Source organism: Alosa pseudoharengus, unplaced genomic scaffold (genome assembly GCF_046254945.1).
Source record: "Alosa pseudoharengus isolate Yale_2024_CS ecotype anadromous, Long Island Sound unplaced genomic scaffold, YU_APseudo_1.1 YU_APseudo_1.1_scf_7, whole genome shotgun sequence".
NCBI lineage: Eukaryota > Metazoa > Chordata > Actinopteri > Clupeiformes > Clupeidae > Alosa > Alosa pseudoharengus.
Window position 1 is genome coordinate 37,654,943 of NW_027468859.1, and position 23,928 is coordinate 37,678,870.

The window sequence follows — 23,928 nt, forward strand, 5'->3', positions numbered from 1 at the left end:
ACTAGAATCATTATTTCTACAGTGTACTTACATCCATCCAGATATGTTTACACCTAAGCTCATATGGCCTGCAGCAATTCTACATTAACAGCATCTCACCCCTTTATCATTTTAGCAGACCGATCAAAAATACAACATGAATGACAAATATGCTTTTTTTTTTTTCAATTTTGATTTTATTTACATTACATGTACTGACCTGCTACAATAGTGTTGCATAGAGTATGACTGGAAATAAAGAGGTCTTAAAGAACAGACAGGGGCATAGACAGGAAAACAACTACCACATCACGTGATAATTGGTAGGAGGGGGGCATATTCATTCTGCTGGAAATTTAAATGCTTTCTTTATACATCAATATACTTTTCAAAGAAAAAAACGATAAAAATACATACTTTTAGTCTCTTTGGACCACAACGGTCAGGCTTTGTTTTGTCGTCATTGTGCAAGGAGTTCATATTGCACTTGGGACTTAAGTGGACCCTTCACAAGGTTCTCCAGCACACACATCTTAAAAGGGAAGCTGAGACATGGATGAATAAAAAGGGAAGCTGAGACATGGATGAGTAAAAAGGGAAGCTGAGACATGGATGAGTAAAAAGGGAAAGCTGAGACATGGATGAGTAAAAAGGGAAGCTGAGACATGGATGAGTAAAAAGGGAAGCTGAGACATGGATGAGTAAAAAGGGAAGCTGAGACATGGAGGAGTAAAAAGGGAAGCTGAGACATGGAGGAGTAAAAAGGAAAGCTGAGACATGGATGAGTAAAAAGGGAAGCTGAGACATGGATGAGTAAAAAGGGAAGCTGAGACATGGATGAGTAAAAAGTGGCACAATCAAAACACAGAGAGGATTGCAGATGTTCAGTGTAAGTGTGCATTAAAGCTTCTCCCGGGCCTCATTCAGACGTAGGAGACCGAAGACGACTGGGACAGACCAGCAGCCACTGCTTTTTCACAGAAGGCAGATGAGGCAATCTTTCCTTGCATCTTTGGAAAAGAATCCCTCAACACTTGTGGCTTTAATGTGGCTTCTAGCTTTCTTTGCAGACATTTCTTCATTATTAGTTTTCAAGGAAACACACATGAGCACTTGGGGTAGGGACAGAGGTTATATTCCAAGATTCATTGCTGCGTGTTGTAATAAGAAATAATAACACAGCCCTCTAATCTACTTAGGTGGCTCTAAATGTTATCAAAATGTAACATGGGACTGCCTACTGTCAATGTTTAAAAAGTCTCACTTTGTTACGTTATCTAAAATTTAGAAAATAGTGCCATGTAGAAATTATAATAATAAACAGGATCACTGCAAGAGTGTCTTGCGGTAGAGATGGAACCCTACCCTGACATATTTTATATAACTGTGAATGGCTTGATTGGTAGAGTTACAAGTATTGCGCAATTAAAACATAACTGGGTACCCCCTAGACTGGAGTGTCTACCAAGGTAAAACAAGTCTGGCCAAGACTTGCTAGATTAAACTTTGCTAGATATTGACATATCAACAAAAGATGGTAGGCATCCTTCAGTATACCAGACAATGGCAACATACATGTTTGTGTAATTGAAGGAACAGAAAAAAAGACAAACAAAAATAACACTCAAGGGTGACATTAGCATGGAGAGCTGCCAAATTGACTGCCTGGTTGGTAGAAATCTCTTTAGTTTGTACATGTATATTAATATAAAAACAAAACATAAAAGAAAACCAAACAAACTTTCAATAGATATTTCTGTACTAACATTCTGACAGAATTAGCAATTTACAAAAAAAATAATTTCCATGATAAAAATCTCACAATAAGCAACAGAATATTTACAAACACTCCTTTCTCATCCAGTGGGGTAAAACGCCCCCTTCTTTTTAAACCGGACCATTTTCACACATTTAAATAAATTTCAATATATTATCTCATTAACTTAACCACACGGGGAAAAAATAAAGAAATACAAATATATACAGAAACACACAATAGAACATTAGAAAAAGAAAAAAAAGAAAAGAAAAGAAAAAAAGCTTGCAAGCCAACGGTTTACTTGATGCAGAGCTTTCAGCATGAGACACAGGAAGAAAAAACAGGGAGATAAATGTCCATGGACAATGTCGGTGGAGGAATCCTACGGCCATGTTTAAAGAGGGCCGTCTCCACGACATAGTTGTAAACATCCCCCACAGGCCAGAGGGGTGGGGGTGGTGCTCTCTGAGCACCCCAAATTGGAGTCCGTAGACGTGTGCCTTCCTTAACAGAGAAACCCCTTCCTCCGTGTCACAGACAAAATAGCATGTTCAATGAGATTACAATTTTCAGGGATATTTCATCAGTTTCTTTGCACTTTGGATGATTGAGGAGTTCGGAGGGCTTTCCTAGTGAAGGTGCTCACTCTTGTGAGACGGGGAATACATTGCTCTTCTGATGAGGGAAAAGTTGCTGGCGTTTGTCAACCAACTCCACACAAAAACAAAAGGGCTCAAGCTCCTCCTCTTCCCTGCTTCCTGATTGGCTACTGAGAGAGAGGGGCCCCTTCTGTGGCGTGTTCACACTATAACACACCAGCTGTTGTGAAATTCTCAGTGAAGCTTTTTCCTCAAGCACAGAGCTCCGCGTGACTGAAGCTCTGGGCTGCGGCTCTCTCTCTCCCTCTCCCTCCTCAGCCCTCAGTCAGCCAGTGCCACAGCACACACCCCACCCCACCCGCACACACATACACACTCACGTTACGCACGCACGCGCGCGCACACACACACACGCACAGGCACACGCACACGCACACACACACGCACACACACACGCACACACGCACACACACACACACACACACACGGGGCACCTCCCCTTGTGAAGCAACTTCCTGGTGACCAAGACCCTGATTGGCTGCTACTGGTTATTATGCAACTCCTTGAAGAAACAAATGGTTCGATCATGGGTAGGGGGAAGCAACAAAAAGGGGCTAGTGTGTGTGTGTGTGTGTGTGTGTTTCGTACCAGCAGCCCTGTGGCTGGTGTACTTGTGTCGGTCCTGCCCTGCCCTACGTGCATGAGTTATGGACTTCACTGACATTTCATAGAGTTGCAAAAAGTCTTTGAGGTTTGCAAAGCGGAAGAAGTGGGTGATTCAGAAGTCTGGCTCTAGACCATAATAAAATGGTGCCTTTCAGGTGTTTGAAAACTACTCAGTATTCATATTAGAAAATCAATCTTAAGATTTAAAATATCAAAAAAAAAAAAGTCTGACATTACAAAGCAAAATCCAGAACTGTGAACAGGATGTTGGGGCAGAGAGACAGAGCTGCTCCCTAGTAAAAATGATCGATTGAGTGTGTGTGTATGGGGGGGGGGGCACAGTATGTAGTTCCACCATTGCCAGTCTTCTTGTCCTCCGTTTATAGGCACTAAAGTTCATTCAGCAGGATGCCAGAGCGTGTCTGTACTCGCCACAATCATTAAAGTCAAAAATGTATAAATGCAGATTTCATCTTAAAACAATTTCTATGTATAAAACCAGGAAGAGACGAAATGTGTGGCTGTGTAAAGAATATCTCTTCAGCAGTTATCTACAAGCCTGACATTTTATCAGACCCAAACGCCACACAGTCCTCCTGCAGAAACGGGTGTCCCTGTCCACCTCAGACCTGAGGTGCTGAACACATGGCCAAAGCAACAAGGAAAACAAGGCCTGCCGTAGGAGAAAGTTGGCAGAAACAAACAGCGCTGTGGACTTGGGTCACAATGGGCGAAATGTAGCCTTCCTCCGATACTACACAGCAAGACTGACAATACTCAGATGTTTTTTGTTGTTGTTGTAGTCGGGAACACAAGACTGCTAAAACATTGACTTTATATAGTAAAATATTGATAGTGAGCTCTTGGTTGTTGGTTGTTGAGAGGTAGTGCGAGTGTTGTCGGATGTGCATGTCATGATCAGACGGTAGAGTTATTGATAGCAAATGTAATGCTCCACCAATACTTAGTGGTGAATTGGGCGAGTGGGGGGGGGTGTCAAAAAGAAGTCTACATTTTGTAAAATGGTAAAACATTTCATATTGCACCCCTGGCTTTGCTCCTGGGATATTTCTTCAGGTTCTCCTGAAGGGCTGTGATGCAGGTAAGTCTCATGAACAGTAGTACTTGAGCGTTTGTCACTGAGGTCCGTGCAGACAGATGCAGTGTCTGCGGCGAGGGGATGGCTTTAACTCAGGCCAGGCTGGAGCCAGAAAGGGTTACGCATGTATGCATACATCCTACAGCGAACAAGTGTGGGTCAGGCAGGTTGACGTCAATCTCCTTCATAATATAAATATATTTGAGATAGTTATCTGTATAAAAATAGATTCACTTTTACCATTTCTTGTCTTTTTCTCTTCTTTTTAAAAAAAAAAAAAAACGACAAAAAAAAAGCATACCAGAAAGAGGTTCATGATTGAGGTCTCTGTATAGAGCGAGAGCAGAGGTGGTGTGGGGGGCTGCTCAGGACTGCACCAGAATCTCCATGATGTGGTCCAGGTCGTTGAGGTCCGTGAGGCAGAACTGAAGGGCTGAGGAGGGGGCGCAGCCAGAGGAGGGGAACCCCTTGAGTCCGTCGTCGCCGCTGATGCTGCCGCCCCCGGCCGCGCTCCCTCTCTGCGCCGGGGTGAGCGCCAGGGCGGAGAAGTCCGTGGCGTCGTACATGGACGTGTCGATGTCCTCGAAGATGTCGTCCAGCGGCAGGTCGGACAGGTAGCAGCTGGCGGAGCTCGTGATCTCAAACGCGCCGAACAGCGTGTCCTGTAGCGGGGCTGCTGGGTGGACGCCAGAGCCGTCGTCCAGTTGCGCACCGGACGCATCGGAGCCGGACGCGGGCGACGCCGGGGGGCCACGAGCGGGCTGGAGGTCCGAGGGCACGGGCGGCAGGTCGGGGGCGTGGCGCGGGGTGAGGGCGTGCAGCGACGGGGCTGGCGGCGGGGGAGGGCAGGCGGCGGCGGTCGAGCCCTCCTGCCTCATCTCCTGCTGGAGGTGGCGGAGCGTGTTGGCCAGGAGCACCGAGCGGTGCAGGCTGGGCTCGGCCCGCCGCTGGCAGCTCTGCAGCTTGTCCAGGCACAGGTCCAGCACGAGCTGCCGCTGCTGAGGGTAGGGCAGGCCCAGAGGTGCAGCGTCACCGGCGACATCGCACTCGCTCAGCTTACGCTTCACACCACGGCCCAGCAGATACCTGCACAGAACGAGGACAAAGAAAGGGGGAGAGAGAGACAAAAAAAAGAAAACAGAAAGAGGGAGGGAGGATGGAAAGAGACAAAAAAGGGTAAGATTGCAATCCAAACACACAGAGTACAGCTGAGCTGCCTGGGGAAAGATGCACTGAAGGGACCTGACTGAGTCTGAAATCCACAGCATGCCAGCTAAATTCTAAAAGTCATAAAAATACACTACTTGTGTATTTCATACATTTACAATCATGGTCTTTACAGAGAGACTCATCACGCAAATGTTCTGATTCTGCACATTTACTTCCAGGATATACGCGGAAAGAAAATAACACATGAACTTGAGACTGCTGGAGGTCATACGGTAAAATACTGAACAGCTAAACATACACAGAAAATAACCACAGTATATGGACCACATGCTATGGATTGACAAACACTGAAGAATTAAGGTCTGACTTTCAGTCCGAGAGCACACTACATGGCAAGGAAGATCTTTGAGGATGCCTGAATCTGGCTGATTGTATGTCACAGAGGAGGTCAGGTTGGTCATGGCGTTATGAAGGGACAGTGCTGCCAAGTGAGGGCTGCGTGGTGCTTATGTTGCGGACGGTCATGTCCGTCACTGCAGCACACACTCAAGGGGGGGATGGACATGTGCGTCACAACACACACACAGACAGACGCTCCGGGGGGTAAGCTAATGGGACACTGGTTTGGGGAACGCTCTGATGGTCACCATGGTGATCCCCATCCATCTTTCTGCTGGGTGTCAGCGTTACAGATGGTGCCTGGAAAGAAGGGCTACAGCGCTGCAACTGGCTGGAGGGGCTTAATCCCCCTACACACACACACACACACACACACACACACACACACACACACACACACACACACACACACACACACACACACACACACACACACACACACACACACACACACACACACACACACACACACACACACACATTCTCTCTCTAAACTCCCCTAGTACACAAAGACACAAGAATGAGGGATCAAATGTTGTGGACTGGACACTGGCGAGGGGGGGGGGGTGTACTAAAATTTGTGCTAAAATGATGAAAGGACATGAGGATGATATGTGTGCCTCTATGTGTGCCTCTTCCCACTACAAGGAACATTTAGCATGTCTTCCCAAGTTGATCTAACTTGAAAGCAAGGTCAAACATGCATTATTCTAACTAGACATTGTCCCACAGATTGAAAGTATTAAGTGTATCCCCCACACACACAGATGCACACCATACCCTCCCATTCACACACACACACACACACAATATGCTTTTTCAATAACCACTTTTAATTTATTCTTTAAAGTTGATCTGGAATTTCATTACTTATACTTCCTTTTATGAGTACATAACAATAAACTACTTGAACTTGAACTATACAAAGAATAGCCAAATTGTGTGAAGGAGCGGCCATAATGCTTTGTGAGATTGTGTGCTGAGGCAAGAGGCAGAACATAACAGGTCCACCAACAGAGCACTGCTGAACATAACAGGTCCACCATCCGCTGTGTCTAGTCACACTAATCTGCCCGTCTCTCTCCTTCCCTCTTACTCACTCACTCACTCACTCACTCACTCGGCCTCTTACTCAGACTCGTGCTGTTCTGTCCTCCTGCTCTGTAAATGGCTGACATCTCCCCGCTTTTCCTCATGGCCCACTCTCTTCTCCCCCTCTGCCAACCATGCAGCCTTTCTTCCATCCCTCGGCTCCCTTCTCCTCCCCCTCCCTTCTTCTTCTCCTCCTCCTCTCCCCTCTCCTCTCTCCTCCCCCCTCCTCCTCCTCCTCCCCCTCATCCTCCTCCTCCTCCCTTCTTCTCCTCCTCCTCCTCCTCCTCTGTTCTGCAGGCGCCTGTGTGTCCACACTTAATCCATCACGCTGCTCAATGTGAGCAGACATCCCCCGCAGGTCCGAGCGCACGCCACAGACGACTTCTGCGCTCTGCTCTCCTCTCCCTCCTCTCTCCCGCTGCAGAGCCCGCAGCCCCAGAGCTCACGTTACGGCAGGACCAACACCAAGCAGAGGCAGGATCAGCAGTAGCCAACACAAACACACTACAGCAATGTGCGGTCTGCGCTGCTCATCCGTGGGGCCAGCGGGACAGTCATCACATGGCTGCTGACAAAATGCACCCAAACTGTGCAAACATGTATTTATTTATTTATTTATTTATTTGTTTATTTATTAATGAATGAATGAATGAATGAATGAATTAAGGGCATTGTGAGTAGCCCAGTTGTAGTTCAGCACAGTGTGAGGAAGCTCACTACCTGCCTGGCCATGTGTTTCCTTTCCGCGTCATGGAACCGTGTAAAGTGTAAGATGACGGGAGCTGCAGTAAAGCCAACTTGACTGCGGCAGCTTAGAGCCGTCCACAGAGGCGCTTTCTACACCGCGCTCTGGAGCCGCTGAGGCAGAAGACCTCATCACGTGACTGGGAGAGACATTCTGAGACGAGGGGCAAGTGAAAGTACGCTTCGGACCTCACACATCCTGAAACAGGAGCCCAGAGACCGTGGCTTTGGTAGCCCGGGGCTGCCGCAGGAGAGGGCTGTCGGCTGACGCCACTTCCCCATCACTGCAGTGTGGTCCTCCACACGCTTGCTCATGCGCTCCCGACAGCTGCACAGCCCTCCTGAGCATCTGAGACTGCCCGTCGTTATATAACGGCCCACCGGGCAGCTACAGGATGGCGCGCTCTGCCAGCGCTAGGTGCCACCGCTGGGGAAAGGGCAACTCTATAGAAGCCTACTCCGGTGTATAGGAAGACAGCATGGATGCCCACATTGGCATCCAGTAGGCTGAGAGAGTGACACAATAAGTCATGTACTTGCAAAAGCGATCTATGAATGAGAGCTGGCTGAAAGGTAACAATAGTACCTCTTGCCCACAGAAGCAGCAGCGTAAATATAAAACATTAACAAATTATTTGCAGTCCATTTTAAAAGCAGAAAAATAATGCTTTTGTTTTTACGAATATATTTAATCCACTTTACGCATAATCTTGATCCTAGTGTGAAACCCAAACTGATCCTTAAAGCTGTAGATGTTGGTAAGAGGTGGGGAGGTGGTGGAGGTTGTTAGAAAAAGACCATGCAAGTGTAACCCAATGAATTGCCACTTCCCATTATGATGTGCAATAATTCCCAGGTAGCCCCTAGATGCGTGCACGAGACAAATGTTAAAAAACAACAACACGAGACAAATGTTAAAAAACAGAAAACAGTCAATCGGTAAATGAAGAAGAAGTAGCACTATGTCTGATGAGAGACGGAGAGAAAGATTGAGAAGATTTAAAATACGGACGACTTCGAAATCATAATAGATACTTGGAACTACGGACACTTTGACACTTGGATACTTAAAAACGAACATTGAAAAACAATATAAAGATCCTCTTTCCCCCGCAAGAAGCTTTGGTGAGTCGCAAGTCACAGCTGAACGCAAACAGATTTGCATGTTTTATGTAATCAGAGCCAATTATTTAGTACATCTTAATTTTACCCGAAAACAGACGATCACCCTTTGAAAAGAAAAGAAGAAAGAAGACTTTTCCCTTGTATTTTGTATGGTACTGGAATCCTGGTGAGCAAGCCTTGAACACTTGAAACCTAAGCTAGCCCAGCTAAAATTGTATCGGTAATTCCAATTTGATGGCTAGACATTTAAAACCAGTCAGGACACCCGATCTATAGATCAACTATAGAGTTTATTTAATGTATGAAATTTAGACAATTTAATATAATAATGTGCTTGTTAAAAGAGCTGTAAGCTCCGGTTGCCGTTAGCCGCCGACTCAGGCTACATGGCGTCCATGGAAGCCATAGCAACCAAGCTAGACATGGACAGATTTAATAACGCTGTCTGGCTGTCATCCAGCCTTGCTGCAATGACATTTATTAGACTGCTCCTACAGCAATATGCTGCTGTTAATCAAACTCAGAAATTAGTTATATTTAGTATTTATGTGTTATTGTTATGATAGAGATTGAAATTAATAAGAAATCTGTACAATTTTGTGCAGACTGGTTTTTGTTGCACCCCGAACAAACCCCGTTGCCTTGCCCTGGAACTCTTGGATACCTTCTGGATTTCCCTCATCGTCCTGGATTTGGATTCACCGTCGTCACCATCTACATCAACTTGCCCCTTCCTTTTGGACTGCCTGTTAGGCTACACACCCCCTTACCCTTGTGATTGTGGTAGGATCTGGACATTGCACTTTGCACAAGTTGGACTGAACCATTTCCCCTTTTCATTTATTTTCTTTTCTTTATTATTTTCTTGAGTGCACTCACATTTTGTTTTGGGTTGGGTTTTATTTTGTTTAATTTATAGTATATAATAATATTGGATAATAAATATAAGAGAAGATATTAGGTAATATAGTATAAGGTTAGGAAAATATATTAATAGTATTTTAATTTTAAGGAAAATACAATTAGACTTAGATATTAAATAGAACAAAAATATAAAGTAGTACATGGATATATAAATACAATAAATAGAATATTAGAATAGAACATATAAAATAGCATAATAGAATAGTAAACAGATATAACATAATACATCTATTTTAATATTGAAATAACTTAAACCGAATTGAATGACTTTGACCTGTGAAATAAACTATATATTTTTATTATAAACTTTATCCACAAGTGCGTGTGTTGTCTTTGGGGTGAGTACTAGAATCTGGTCTAGTAAAAACCTACACCAATCTCCACTGAACCTAGATATTAGACTATAGACTGTCCCTGCACAAGTATAGGCCATTACCCTGTCGTGCAGGTTACACAAGCGTGTGTGTGTGTGAGTGTGAGTGTGTTTGTGTGCGGCAGTAAGGCGGCAGGGGCGCCTGAAATCGTGATCTTTCGCTCCTTGCTTTGGCAGTTAGGGAGGCATCAAGTCGTGCTTCAAAACCAAGCCACCCTCATTATACTTTTCTCCTCCCGACCATTTACCATGGCAACGGCAGTGGATGAGAGGTTCAGGACTTAGGTGACATGCTGTTTCTGGGACCGCCAGGAGCACAAACCAGCAGCACAAGTACCAGGGGGGAAATCAAAGTTGATATGAATTTGCAGTAAAAAATGCGTACTGCTGTAGTGAGCCATGTCCAGTCGGACATAGATGCCCCTGTTCAGAGATATATAGGCTAGCAGCTTTTCTTGAGTGAAATTCATGCCTTGCTTTAACACTTTCATAGAAAAGAACCACAGATACTCCACCAGGCAAAGTCAATCATTTTGCATGCATGCTCATTTTTTAAAGCTATGTCAAACATGATTGAACTGATTCAAGTGGGTGAATAAATATAAGGAAAGTGACATTCTTTCTGACCAAATCTATACAGACAACCAAAACATTCACCCAGTTGACCATCTTGGCAAAATCATTGACATAGGGATCTCCAGATATAATACGTAGCCCAATGTTTGGTGCACTGTGTCCACATCTGGCTTCATGACACTTTCTAGCCTCAGTTCTAGAACTGGATTTGGACCGAAATTTGGTTGATCTTAACAGTTTTCTTTTGGCTCTTGTCTTTCAATGCTTTCAGAAACACTGGTATATAATTCTCAATCTTTTCTAAAGATTTCAATGGGAAGGGGGGCAGTAATCACTCACAATTAAATAAATGCATATTGCAAGAAAACCTCATTCACACACAGATGGCTCAAGTCTATGCTTCTCAAAAGCATTTCATGTGCTTAGGTCTACAACTTGGTATGGCATCATTGAGTGTATTTGTCCCCGTCCAGGAAGAATACTAATGCTGAAGGAGGAGCGGGCCGTAGTGCACTCATCTCTTTTCCTCCCTCTGTCTATGTTCTCTTATCCCTGCCCTGGAGGTAGTCACTCACTCCAGTACAGAGAGAAATAAAGAAAGAGAGAGAAAGAGAGTAGTGGGTGGAGACAAAGTGCAATAGTAGATAGAGCAAAACAAGCAGGAAGAGGCAGTGAGGATTAACCAAGAGTAGGTGGCAAGCAGTGAGGGGCGGGGCTTGTCATTGATAAGCACTCAAAGTGGTGCTGGTAATGAACTGGGTCGGAGGGGGCAGGGAAAGAGGATATCCATATAAGGGCCGCTTTGTCACTCATACAACGGAACCACCCTCACCAATATGAGTCACATCCGTGGGGTTAGTCACAGCGAGGGAGACATGAGTGGACCCAAACTCAGGGCTCGTATCATGGGTCGTGATGGGATGCGTTACCATGGGTACTTCAGTGATCAACTAAGTTGTAGATTCAGTAACAGTCTTACAACGCTATACCCAACTACCCTCATTTCTTTTAAAGGGGGAGTCTTATTGCACCCTTTCTGTCCTATGTAGTACTATAAACTGCTAATCTTTTAAATACTACATATCTCAGAATGCAAGCAGCCCCATTCATAGTTATTCAATACCTTTAGTCAAGTCTAATGTGTCAAATTCTTGCATACTGAAAAGCCCAGCAGGTCCACTATTTTCTTCTGAGAATCTGCATATCAAACATAACGTAGGCTACAGCCAGCAATTTTCTGTTTTACCATTTTAGCTTTACGCACTTAAAACAATAGCATTAAACACACACAGAGACAGAAACGATAATTTGTGTATCTTAAGTTCATGTGGAAGACCGCACAAGACTGAAAGACCCTTATAATTGCTGATATGAAATGACAAGTCAACGCATTACCAGGCCAACTCCAAGTCCACTATTTTGCACATGCTGAAAAAAAAAAAGGTGGTATGTCCACCATTGCGTCCTCATCAGGAACTGTTGAAATCAATGGCCGTCTAATAGAAAATGAAATTGAAATAGAAATCAACATTTCCGAGTATGATGTAAATAGGGAATTAGTGGGTAAACGTGACCGTGCACACAATCGACGAAGCCTTATGTTTACTCACTTCAGGAGATAAAAACGAAACTACGGAACGGTACTATAAAACGAAACTGTAGCCAATTTCAATGTAAGTGCCCAAAGCGTCGCTAAATTAAGACATTTATGTCCGCTGACACAAACCGGATTACTTTCAACGTTAGAGTTAATGCAATGTTAACTGACATTATTCCCACTTCGCCTCACGTTAACTGTAACGTTACTACGCTTAGGGGAGATGGCCAATGCTAGATCTACTGCCTGATGATAAACTTGGACGGATATCCAGCGGAAGCCTGCTTGTCAAATTAACTGAATAACATCACCATGACTAGTTAGCTGCTACTGTACTTGTTAACCATAATGACAAAGCGCTATGGAGGGCAATTTAAATCGTAGGATATTCTGCGCACACTAGCCATGGATTCATAAAGTTCACTTACTCCAGAAATCACGATTCGGTATATTTTACCAGCATTAACCATGAACTTCCAAACAGTCGATGTTTAGGGTGGTTGCCATTGTACTTTTTATAGCAAGTTTGAGGTAGGCTAGGTGAGGGGTAGTGCATGGTTAGTTAGCGAGATATTGATCCATTACGGAACACCACAGCGGCACGGAGCGCCACTTCAACTAGCCACTGAACGTTACGCAAATCGCTGATCGCCTAGCTATCTAGCAAGCTAGCCTAGTAGCTAACCATATTAGCTAGGTTGAAAGTACAACTTGAAAGTTACCAAGGAGATATTTTCATCGAATGTTATCACAGAGACTGGTCTGTAGCATGTTAACTAACTGGGGGTGAGACACTGAACGTTTACCTGACTACCAAACCACAATTAATATCAATCATAATCAGCTCTTCAGAAAGTAATGTTAACTTAACGCTAGCGTCATCGCTGCTTCACTAACGCTATGTGGGCTCTGAGTTCAATACTTACTTTCATTTCATAGCTCATCGGTACTAAAGGTTGAGCACTGGCTATCGGTATCTAACAAAAAGCTCAACAGCTGATTTGGTAACTGACTATAGGTAACGTGTAGACTTCTATTAGAACTCACTTCAATGACCAGAACGTTACGTTAAGCAAGCAACATGCCGTTGACGTTAATAACGTTAACGTTAGTTGTCGCCGTGACAAAAGTTAACATTAGCTGACTAACATTAACGTTGAACTTAAAAACAGAGGGGAGGCTACATTAGCCATATTAACACAGATAACAGACATGGCCCGTGGAGCCAGAGAACTGGGACAACATGGCTAGGAAGTTGCGTTACCTTGACGAGGAAAGGGCATCTCTCGGTTGCTCAACTTCCTTCGCAGCGGAGTCCACATCTAGTCGGCACATAGAGGCTGCTCGATTTCGGTTTTTCCTCTTCATCGAAGTCTCGTAAGACGCAATATCCCTTTGACCCATACCATAATGTTTCACTAAACTAGCGCACTTGCTAGTTTGTTGGAACTAAAAGAGAACTTAAGACAATTATCTATCACTGGCTAGCATCGCTATCCAATTGATGCGCAATGAATTAGCCAAGTTAGCTACTTAGCTAACGGCGCTGAGCTGGCTAAACTGTTTAACGTTACTGGCTAAACTAATGTTTGCATTTAGTTTAATGTTACACTGATTTTTTAAGTTGGTTGCAGACCGGGATTTATCGACTATGTGCTACATTCTCTGACTGATAATAAGCGAATAACTAAGTGAATTAGTTTTGACGGTTCATCTAAGTGTTCGCCTGTCCAAAGTCTACACATTCCTGACCCACTAGCACGCAGGACGACTGCTCCTACCAGGCAGCCTCAACGAGCTACACTCTGCTTCTCCAACACAGAAGCTACGGGAAAAGAGGCTCAGCTGATTGACGGTCGTCAGGTGGGAGAGCCTGGATTGGTCCAATGAAATTTCAAGCTCGCGTAGTAACTACATCTGATTGGCGGAGCCAGTTCTCTCCTTCTTCCTATCGCTATCTTTCATTCGTTCTATGTACGCGCTCGCAGACCAAAAACGTGACCAGGAGAAATGCTGTAGAAAAACTCTACTAGGGCATGGTAGAGCAGAGACCAGAAACGTGTGAGAATACTGTGACTGTGAAAGACAAATATGAGTTTTTTTTTAACATCATTTCATGTTCAAATATGTATTGTATAATTGAAAAATGCAGTTTCCCTGTATTGTGTGAGTTTCAACTGCAACTAGACTGATTTTCTTTTCCTGTCTTCGTGCAGCGAGCGCACGGCATGAGCAACTGGGATTTAAACTGTGACGTTACTTTTTGAGTGACGTCTACGCTTGCAGCCAATACCAGAACAGCATTCTTATGCGCTCCAATGCAACTCCAAATGGGTAATGAAGAAAATGAAAATATAACTGTATTTCGGATACAATAAAGAAATACAAGAATAGAAATGTGTGCTTTACCCATATGGCATATGGGTCCCTAGCGAATCAACGCCGTAGCTACGTCGTCGCCTCTTCCCCGTCGAGAACCATTTCCAGTTGTGCGTCAGCGTAGAACTCCATAGACTGCCTTGTCGTGGTCTTAAAATGTTGCTCTCACAACCAGAGGCATAGGACTGGGGGTAAAACCACTACTGATTATAGGGGCCAAGGGGAGAGGGGGCCCTAGAAAAGTCTGGAATATATTTTATTTTAATAAAAGGAGGAACATGGGGGGGCCCCATCAGGACTGCCTATGTAGGAGCCCAGGATCTTGTGCTACGCCCCTGCTCACAACCATCATGTTGTGTTACACTTACATTTATTAGTTTGGCGGACGCATTTGTCCAAAATGTCTGCAATGGAATAACATTTAGGCTATAACATTTAAGTATTGAAACTGTTAAACTAGGGCTACAGCGTTAGAATAACGTTGAACCACAGTGCAGAGGAGAATATAGCTAGGAGTTTATCACTGTATCTGTCAATACAAGCATAAGACTGCCTACATATTAAGTGCTAGTAGAAGTATGGAGAAGTGGTAGAAGAGAAGATAGAGAAGAGAGGAAATTGAATAGGAGGAGGGAAGAGGGGAGTGTGTGGTAAGTGTATATTAGGTGTGTGAGGTTGTCAGGAGCACTATCAGAGGAGATATTCTTGAAAGAGTTTTTTGAAGATAGAGAGGGATGCCCCTGCTCTGATGGAGCTTGGCAGATCGTTCCACCATCAGGGGACCACAGATGAAAAAAGTCTGGATTGCCTTGGGATTGGGGACCGCAGTGGCTGAGGGCGAGGGGTAACATAAACCTTTATGGCTGAATCCTAGAGTGAGCTCTGAGGACTAAGGACTAAAGACTCAGACTTAACTGACCTTAGGTGCTAAGTGAGTGAGTGTGTGAAGCCACATGGGCTCAGATAGGTATAAATGGGATTGGGACAGCACTTCACGAGATCACTTAACTTTGGCAACGTTTAATAACAAAGATGTTGCTGACACATTCCGTGGTCGTGCCACTGATCTATAAACACAGATCAGTGGGCCGTGCTCTTGTTTACCTTTGTAATTGCGGTAAACGTCACAAAGCTTTGAACTGTGGGTAATTCTTTTTGGTGAAGTCTGCGCTGATGCAGACTCACGGAAAGGGCTCAGTAAGTATGTACTCAAACCCTCATACCCTGTAAAATGCATCATTAGGACAGCCCCAAGACCTTGCGAATTTAGTGAGAATGCGCAGCAAAGTCTGTGAGTCCGGACTTTGGTATTGGGTCTATGAGAGCACTAAGAGGGTGCAGATCCAACAATCACTTTGTATGTAAAGCATTAGCGACTTGAATTTGATGCGGTGGGAAGCCAGTGAAGCTCAATGAACAGTGGGGTAACGTGCCCTTTTTGTGTTCTGCAGTTGACGAACGTTTTGCAATTATGAATCTGTAAAGAAAAAGTATTGGACCTCTAAAATGGTAGGCTAAAGGAAAACAACACACACCTTACATCATTTGTACCTTTTATTAGAAATGTTATAAAAAAAAAAACGCTACGATATTTATATAAAATGGTTCTAGTCTACTCTATTATTACATAGATACCATTTGTCTCTGGGTTTGCATTTGCGTTCATAAACAATAACTTATGCCATTTCTGACCCGACGTAAAAACCATTTAAATACTGTGTGAAAAGTTGTAGTAGAACACTTGATGCATAGAAAGTGTATATGGACACTTGATGCATAGAAATTTGAGAAATGCTGTTTCACACTAAAAAGTCAGCAAGTTCACCAAAGTCAAAGAGAAACTGTTGGATTCAACTTGACCAATAATCACCTGACATATTTGATGTGAATAAATAAAATAAATTAAAAGTAATTCATATAAAACAGGCTTGTTGCCATGATTCTTCATTTCTATAGTCAAATATATCATTTAACTTCTAACGGCAAACAAAAAGTTGTGGCAAGATAGGAGATAAGGCAATCCTGTGACCTCAGACAAAGTGATATTGAGCAACACTGTACATGGTGCTGCAAGCACCAAAGTGGACAGAAACAGGGTTGTGAGATAAATGTATGTTAACATTAATGAACTCTGCATCAGCCAATGCTTCATCAGCGTTTGGATTTGGAAGACATCAGTCCATGGCACATTACACTGTGCAATATCATAAACAATGTACAGTAACAGTTCCCAAGATGTATCTGTTGTAAAAATATATATATATTTACATACATATTTCAATCAATTTCTTTTTTTTTTATGAAAATATGACAAAAACTTTACAGAATTGTATATATCTTGTTCTATTCTCCATTCTTGTAGTGTAATTTTTACAGGAATAAATTAAAACAAGACAGACACAAAAGAAGGATGAAAGGAAACAGACTCCTTTTAAAAACATACATTAAGTATGCAATGGTCAGCTCATAAAAGTCACACTAACACCAGGGTAGAAAGTCCTTTTCCCTAACTGTGTGTCTCATTCCACTGGCCTACCATAGGAGACATAAAAAGGCAAATGGGGAGTAAGAGTCTCTGAGGTACTTTGACCTAGGAGCCCACAATGATCTCCATTATGTGGTCTAGCTCGTTGAGGTCGGACCGACAGTTTGCAGCTGATCCTAAAGATGAGGGTGAGTGCGACTGGCTGAGACTGTCCAAAAGGTCATAGGGGCCGATCTTAGGAGCAGCCTGCATGCCAGTGAGCACGGTGTCCAGGTCGTAGTAGGACGGATCCACATCCGAAAACAACTCTTCCAGGGCAGACTCGGGACCCGGGTGGCTGTTCTTGATCTCAAACGTGCCGAAGACCTGCCTCGTGGCTTTTGCCTCCCCTTCGTCCCTGCACCCCTCCAGGTCATTATCTTCTTCCTCCTCATCCTCCTCTTCCACATCCACATCCTCGTCAGGAGCCCCCAGCCTCGAGTCAAGCTCCCGTTCACCCCTCAGAACTCCCCTCTCCCAACAGTGCCCCATGCTGCCAGACAGGCACACGTTCGAGGCCGCCTCTGAGCAGATCGAGTCCTCCTCCACCGCCACTACCTCCTCTTCACGGCACCCATCATACCCCATAACCGAAAACAGCTTGGGCTCAGCATCGGAGCCCCCGGTCATCTCCCTCCCCGGCCGACAGAGCACCTCGGTGGCCACCAGGCGCTCCGGTGGGCCGCCGGCACCCGAACATCCGCTGCCGGCTGCAGCGATGGCCTCCATCATGGCGGCTGTCTGCCAGCTGCCGTCGTGGGTCATCTCCTCCTGGATCTGCCGCACGGTGTTGGCGATGAGGACGGAGCGGCACAGGTTGGGCTCCACCAGCATGTGGCACAGCTGCAGCTTGATGAGGGACATGTCCAACAGGGACTGCCTCTGCAGGCTGTAGGACGCGGAGGCAAGCTCTTCATTGGAGCTCGGAAGGCCCTCCTCGGGCAGCTCCTCTCCACCATCTGGAAACTTGCGCTTGGTGCCTTTGGAGAACATGGCTCTGCTGAGATGAAGGAGAAACAGAGGAGAGAGGTTAATTTCAGCAAGCCTGCATTTGATAATTTCTCAGGTGTAGACAATATGAAATACTGTACCAAACCAAATTGGATGGTAACATATTCTGGTTTATATAATCCCAATAGCTACAATAATTCAATGTAATTATTTGTCTCTAATAATGTTTTCTACAAATACGTATAATAGCATATAATGGCATAGCAGCCTCTATTCATGACATTTTGCTTTAATAGCATTCTATTTTGAACTATGCCTGAATATTAACAGAACACACACATGTATTAGGCCTATACATATATACAAAAGGTAAAAAATACTAGTCCTGCAACCACCTGTAAGGTTTCAAAAATGTGATACATATGAGACACAAAGTAATGAATAGTGACATGCCATGTCAAATACCTATTTTATCTAACATATTTGGCATGGTCTTACACATACTTATCTGTACACAAACTCACATGATGCTTGACACTTTCAACACAAACTGCACAAAGGTTAGTCAAATTTACAAAAATAATAAATAAAACAAGCAGTGTGTTCCACAAGAGATCATTCTGACCCAACTCCCACCGCAAGCATTAGAATTGAGCTGAAGAACACGCACACACATACACACACACACAGACACACACATACATACCAGAAAGTAATATGACAAACAAGCAAACCACTAGTAAAGTGGCTAATAGTACCCAGCTGAGAGGCTACATCTAGAGTCGAAATGAAGGCTGAAGGCTACTTGCCTCCAGTGGTGATGAGCAGCCAACCAGGGCAAGAGGACATAGTCAGCTAAAGCAAGGAAGTACAAATGACAGGCCAAACTATGTATTACAGACTAGTGTAAATATTAGGCTTTGACCATGGAGTAGGCTACATTTACATGACTGAGTTTACTTCAATGTGTGGCTTATGTATCTGTGTATGTTGGGGTGGGGAGACTTCTAATCAGATCTAATTTAATTTTGGATGAGGAAAAAAGCACTAAGCAACAATAAAATGGCATCCCTCTTACTGAGCTGAATAGGAAATGTATTCTTTCAGAATGTGCAAGCACACCCTTATATTTGCCAAACCAACAAACCCATTAGTTGCAGGCATACAGAAACACCAAACACAGAACATCAATGCATTCTGAAAGACCATAAATCAGTCCGTAATCTGGTGTGGGGTGTGATTCCATTCAATGGAGATGATTTCTTCGAGAGACCACAAAAATGTGACTGGGATCCCAGTAAAATGAATGTTAAACCTGGCCAAACATTGAAGATGTGTGGGGCATGGGGGGGGGGGGGGGGGGATGGGAAAAAGGCTAAATCATGGTTAAACTGAAAGGTGGACATTTGGCCTACCTGACCAACCAGTGACATCCCAGAACTGTAGAGAGTAGACAGAGACCAGAATGCAAGCTGACAGTAATTCCATTGCAAAGCTATGACTTCAGCCATTATACTTCTTGAAAAGATATAAAGCCCATAGCATCACAGCTATCTATGTTGGGACAGTTTGAGTTATTTATTCCAATGCAATCTATCAAACCATAAATAACACGTTGCATTTCACATTAGAGGAAGAGATATGCATAGCAAATAAGAGCAAAGTCATTCCTACACGAAGTTAAAAATTTTTTAAATGAACTGAAATTAAACTAAATACACAGATTTCCATCATTTGTTTAAATGCTACGTACAATACAACCAAAGTCTACAATGCCTAACTTGTTTTCGAATTTCTGATTGTGTAAAAGCTACGACCTGCCTTTTGTGTAGCTGGTGCTGACGTGTAGCAAGGCAGACTGTCTCAGACATGTTCAACAATTTAAAATTCCCACCTCTGATGGTTTTAAACTGGGGGCTCCCATTAAAGCGACAGCATTGCAAAAACAAACAACGTTACACAAACACTTTCGCCAAGACATTCGCTTGCCAGTAGACTAGCTCCACCCAGACAGGCATTTTTTACCCTCCCCCACCGTACTGACGTGGTCACGGGCGCTGTGCTACCGGCTAACATTCTCCACTGAAACAAATGCAACTAAGAAAGAAATCACGTTTTCTATTAGAGTTGATTTTCCATATTTCCCGTTTTTGAAAAAACGCGCAAAAACACAGCTATCAGACGCACTCTAACACCCAGTGCCCCAGACTGGAGAGGACTGAAGAGCAAGTAGTTGTTTCGCTGCACAGGCAGTCATTGAACAGCAAGCATGTAGCAGCTGGGACGACAATGATGGTGGCCATTTTGAATTTCCTAGTCGGTCTGCCTTCATAACAACTTCTTCCCAAAATGTATTTCAAAGATATGTGGTAAAAAAAATCACAGTGTCATCAACCACCAGAAGGTTCTCTAGACTGACCGGGTGCAAAAGACAGGAGACTGTTTTTCATGCTCCGGCGGAGAAGTAATTATAGGTTGATAGAAATAATCAAGCACTTCCGCAAATAGCTGCTACGCTTGCGTTCGAAATCAACCGCGCATTTACTTATAGCTCAAGGGGGCTTTTATTTTCTAAAATGGCAAATAAAGTATTCTTAAAATACCCCGATCAATGAATTGCTTAACAAACAATAGCATATGTTCAACATACCTTCGTGGGTTTTTACTCTTCAACGTAGAGACTCATAGACTTCTTGCGTGTGTAGAGTGAAAGACGGTGGAAGGAGCTGCTCTCTTGGCTTTCCCCGACACTGATTGTAGAGAGTAGTTCGGCTGCTGGACGGCCAGCTGCGGCACAGCGAAAGGGTGATGTGGGCGGACACAAGCAACTTGATCGACAGGGCTTGAGTCGGGGAAAAGCGAACAAAAGCCACGGTGAAAAACAGAAGATTCTAATATGAGCCCGTTAGAGATAAGCTTATCTAAATAGGTCTGTAACACGTTCTCTATTATTCTGTTTTGACTTGAGCCAAACACAAAAGCGAAATCACACTTATTAGCCTTTTTAGGCTGTAGCCTACATTAGGCCTAGGCTATTTCCCAAATGAATGGGACAAACAAAAGGTTTATATATATATATATAATTCTTTTTTCCCCTTTTTTCTGGTTGTTAGGCCTATTTGTAGCCCACCCTTGGCCACCCTCGCCTAATAACCCATCTATTTCCACAAGTCATATTTTGTAAGATCACTGATCATTGGCAACAATCACAGCAGTAAGGCCTACATTGTGGACATCCTTCATTTTGAGTAATCCTTCCCATGTCAGACATGTAAGCTAATACTTTAACAAGTAAATAAGTCAAAACTTACTGTATTGAAATTCATCAATGGGCCTACCGCACAATGAAAAACTGAGTCATCATGTGATATTCAAGTGCTACACTGTCTATTAATCACCTTAAGTGACTATCACTGTTTTAATCTGTCAACAATGGCCTACCAATATAGCCTAGGTCTTTATAACCAACTGTTGTTTCCTGAATTAAGTCAATTAGCTTGATTGATTGTTTGGAAAACTTTCTCACTAGATCAGTTGACATCTCTTGATCACAGACTATCTCTTGACAAGGATGGTACTGAACCTTTAAAAGGGTAGATGATATGTATGTTAGTGCTATTGAACATGGCCAGGTCACAAGCGGAGGACAGGTATAGAAAGCGACTAGGGAAAATAATGAAATGTTCCCCTGTCAACATTTTGTGTAGACGAAGTTGCTAATTCCAAGACACATATAGTGAAACTTTTTGTGACAAAAGAAAGGAAGAAATTAAACTAGCACACGCTGTAAGTTTGATTACAATCATAGATAAAAATCATTGCTGACTTATGAAGATAAAAGTGTCATCATCCACTTAAGCTTCTAATGCAAAATTGTCTTTTATTAGACAGTTTCCCATTCTCCACACCCTCATCAGGTTTAAAAAAATACTCTTACAATAAACAAAAGGGAAATGGGCTGGGTGTAGAAATGTGGACATTCTGGAACTTTCAACCCATCAGATGAGAGCTTGTGACAGTTGAAACCACAAGATTTTCTTCTAATAGTAGTCAGGGAATAACGACAGATACTGGGAAAATGAAGATTATGTAGGTGAACATTTCATTTTTTAATCTTTAACAGCAACCAGACACCTTTACAACATGTACAACATTTTCATTATTGGTCGCTTGAATAAAGAATATGAAAATGTCCATACAGAACAGCTAAGAGATAGTTTCAAAAGAATTTATGTAATAAAGGGCTGAAAATGTCCAAAACAAATGATAAAATTCATAAGAAGATAAAAGCCTTTAACAGTAGCCTACTTAGCGTACACACGTTTCTGCCATGAAGGCCGCTATCAGGGCAAGTCAAAATGGTTGCCTTTGGGCTGTTTCTTCTATGTTGGTTAATCACATTATAGTAATAACAAAATCTAATACCTCACTATTGACATTACAGTGAAGGCACAGAAAACAAGAGTAGGTTCATAGTATCGCTCTGTATGTTGCATAGCTTGAGAAGATCTGGCCAAACACGTTTAACAAGCTGCTCTTGTTGGTGAGTGCTTATTTGTAAGGTTGTGATTAGTGCTACCTCAGTGTGTTACGTGCAGCCAAACACAGTGACTCATAACGCAAACACATGAGGAAATGAATCAGCCCATGCTGCCCTTTTCTGCTCTGGCCTACTTCTGAGTAAGCTGCAGCAACATCATGTCTTCCCTGCATGGCTTGCTCTTCATGAATCTGTTGGTTTATCTGCCATGTGCGGTCTGAGTCCTTTTCAGGACAGCGGCTGAAGCACTGCAGGTTGAACGTGGAGAAAAATCAAGACACAATCTATATATTTTGAGACATCACATTAAGAGATCACTTTCCACCGTGATCTGCTTCTTCCACAAATCCATTTCCAAGTGATAAAGAGGAAGCACAGACCAGTGAGTTATTTCTCCACCTAGTGGTATAGAGTAGTATCTAACACATGATGTATGTAGGCTACTGACAGTGAGGTGCAGGGATCACTGATTTACTGTGGAGTCATGTGGAGATAGAAATATTTACAGCAATATAATGTACAATCAGTGCTGCTACAATCTACTTAACCCATATGGCCAATGCCTCTCACGTATCCTAAAGCCATTGGCTCAATATTTAAAAGATAGATAGATAGATACTTTATTGATCCCTAGGGGAAATTCAAGAAAAGCCCTTTAGATCTTTAAGCCATTGACCTTATTTTCCCATCATGAGTTATGTCCAGATGATACTTTTACTTTCACGTATCATCTTTGTGCCACAGGCCTCAGCTCTCTCTGGTGTTCATACACAGTTCTGTTTCTGTAAATGGAATGAGGGGTGTCATTTGACTTTGAACTCAAATAACCTTTCGTCAGAATTGCACACTAACATACAATTAAGTATTTATGTAGTTATTAACAATTTGACCAGTATTACCAGCGATAACATAGGTTGGGTCTCTCTATATGAATAATCAAAAACATTACATATATAATGATTAATACTTTAAAGCCCAAATGGCTGGTTTGCACTTACATTACACTTAAAGCTGGAGCATATCCTGCAACAGCTCAACTGATGTCAGTCAGTTATGATATAAACACTGAATTTCAGCCACCAAATATTTTATGAGTTGGTATATTCCTCCTTTTTCTTGTGTATAGGGAAATGTAGGGCACCCATCCAGGGCTGAAGGTCAGTACAATGTTTTGGCTCTGTCTACAGCAATGACACCACTTCACCAGATGATGTCACTATAATAACATTGTATGATGTTTCCATTTACAGGTGGGTCTCAAAAAATTAGAATATCGTGGAAAAGAAAAGAAATGAACTAATCTGACTAATTTGAGTAATCTAAAATAGTTAATGTATACACTCAATACTTGTTCTGGCTGCTTTTGCACAAATTACTGCATCAACGTGGCGTGGAGGCAATCAGCTGTGGCACTGCTGAGGTGTTATGGAAG

The 23,928-nt window shown here is 43.2% G+C and overlaps 2 protein-coding genes across 5 annotated transcripts; both read right to left on the reverse strand.

The window, feature by feature from the left end:
• Window positions 1–160: 160 nt before the first annotated feature.
• Window positions 161–13,911, reverse strand: LOC143109564 (cell division cycle-associated protein 4). The gene is made up of 2 exons (XM_076272331.1): window positions 13,367–13,911; window positions 161–5,188 (listed from the first exon to the last, which is right to left on the reverse strand). Exons 1-2 carry the CDS (start codon window positions 13,504–13,506, stop codon window positions 4,468–4,470), a joined length of 861 nt encoding a protein of 286 aa, XP_076128446.1. The 5' UTR covers window positions 13,507–13,911; the 3' UTR covers window positions 161–4,467.
• Window positions 13,912–16,022: 2,111 nt separating this feature from the next.
• Window positions 16,023–20,722, reverse strand: cdca4 (cell division cycle associated 4). 4 transcript variants are annotated; one of them, XM_076272449.1, is made up of 3 exons: window positions 20,607–20,722; window positions 19,372–19,396; window positions 16,023–18,002 (listed from the first exon to the last, which is right to left on the reverse strand). In XM_076272449.1, the coding sequence occupies exon 3, from the start codon at window positions 17,996–17,998 to the stop codon at window positions 17,072–17,074; it is 927 nt and encodes a 308-aa protein (XP_076128564.1). In that variant the 5' UTR covers window positions 17,999–18,002; window positions 19,372–19,396; window positions 20,607–20,722; the 3' UTR covers window positions 16,023–17,071. The 4 variants fall into 4 exon arrangements, with proteins under 4 accessions (XP_076128564.1, XP_076128563.1, XP_076128565.1 ...); XM_076272448.1 differs by having other exon boundaries at window positions 16,023–18,005; XM_076272450.1 differs by lacking the exon at window positions 19,372–19,396.
• Window positions 20,723–23,928: the final 3,206 nt, after the last annotated feature.

Coding starts and splice junctions, on each gene's coding strand:
- LOC143109564 (XM_076272331.1), bottom strand. CDS start 13,506: ATGGGTCAAAGGGATATTGCGTCTTACGAGACTTCGATGAAGAGGAAA. Junction 5,189..13,366: donor GATGCCCTTTCCTCGTCAAG/GTAACGCAACTT, acceptor CGTTCTGTGCAG/GTATCTGCTGGGCCGTGGTG.
- cdca4 (XM_076272450.1), bottom strand. CDS start 17,998: ATGTTCTCCAAAGGCACCAAGCGCAAGTTTCCAGATGGTGGAGAGGAG.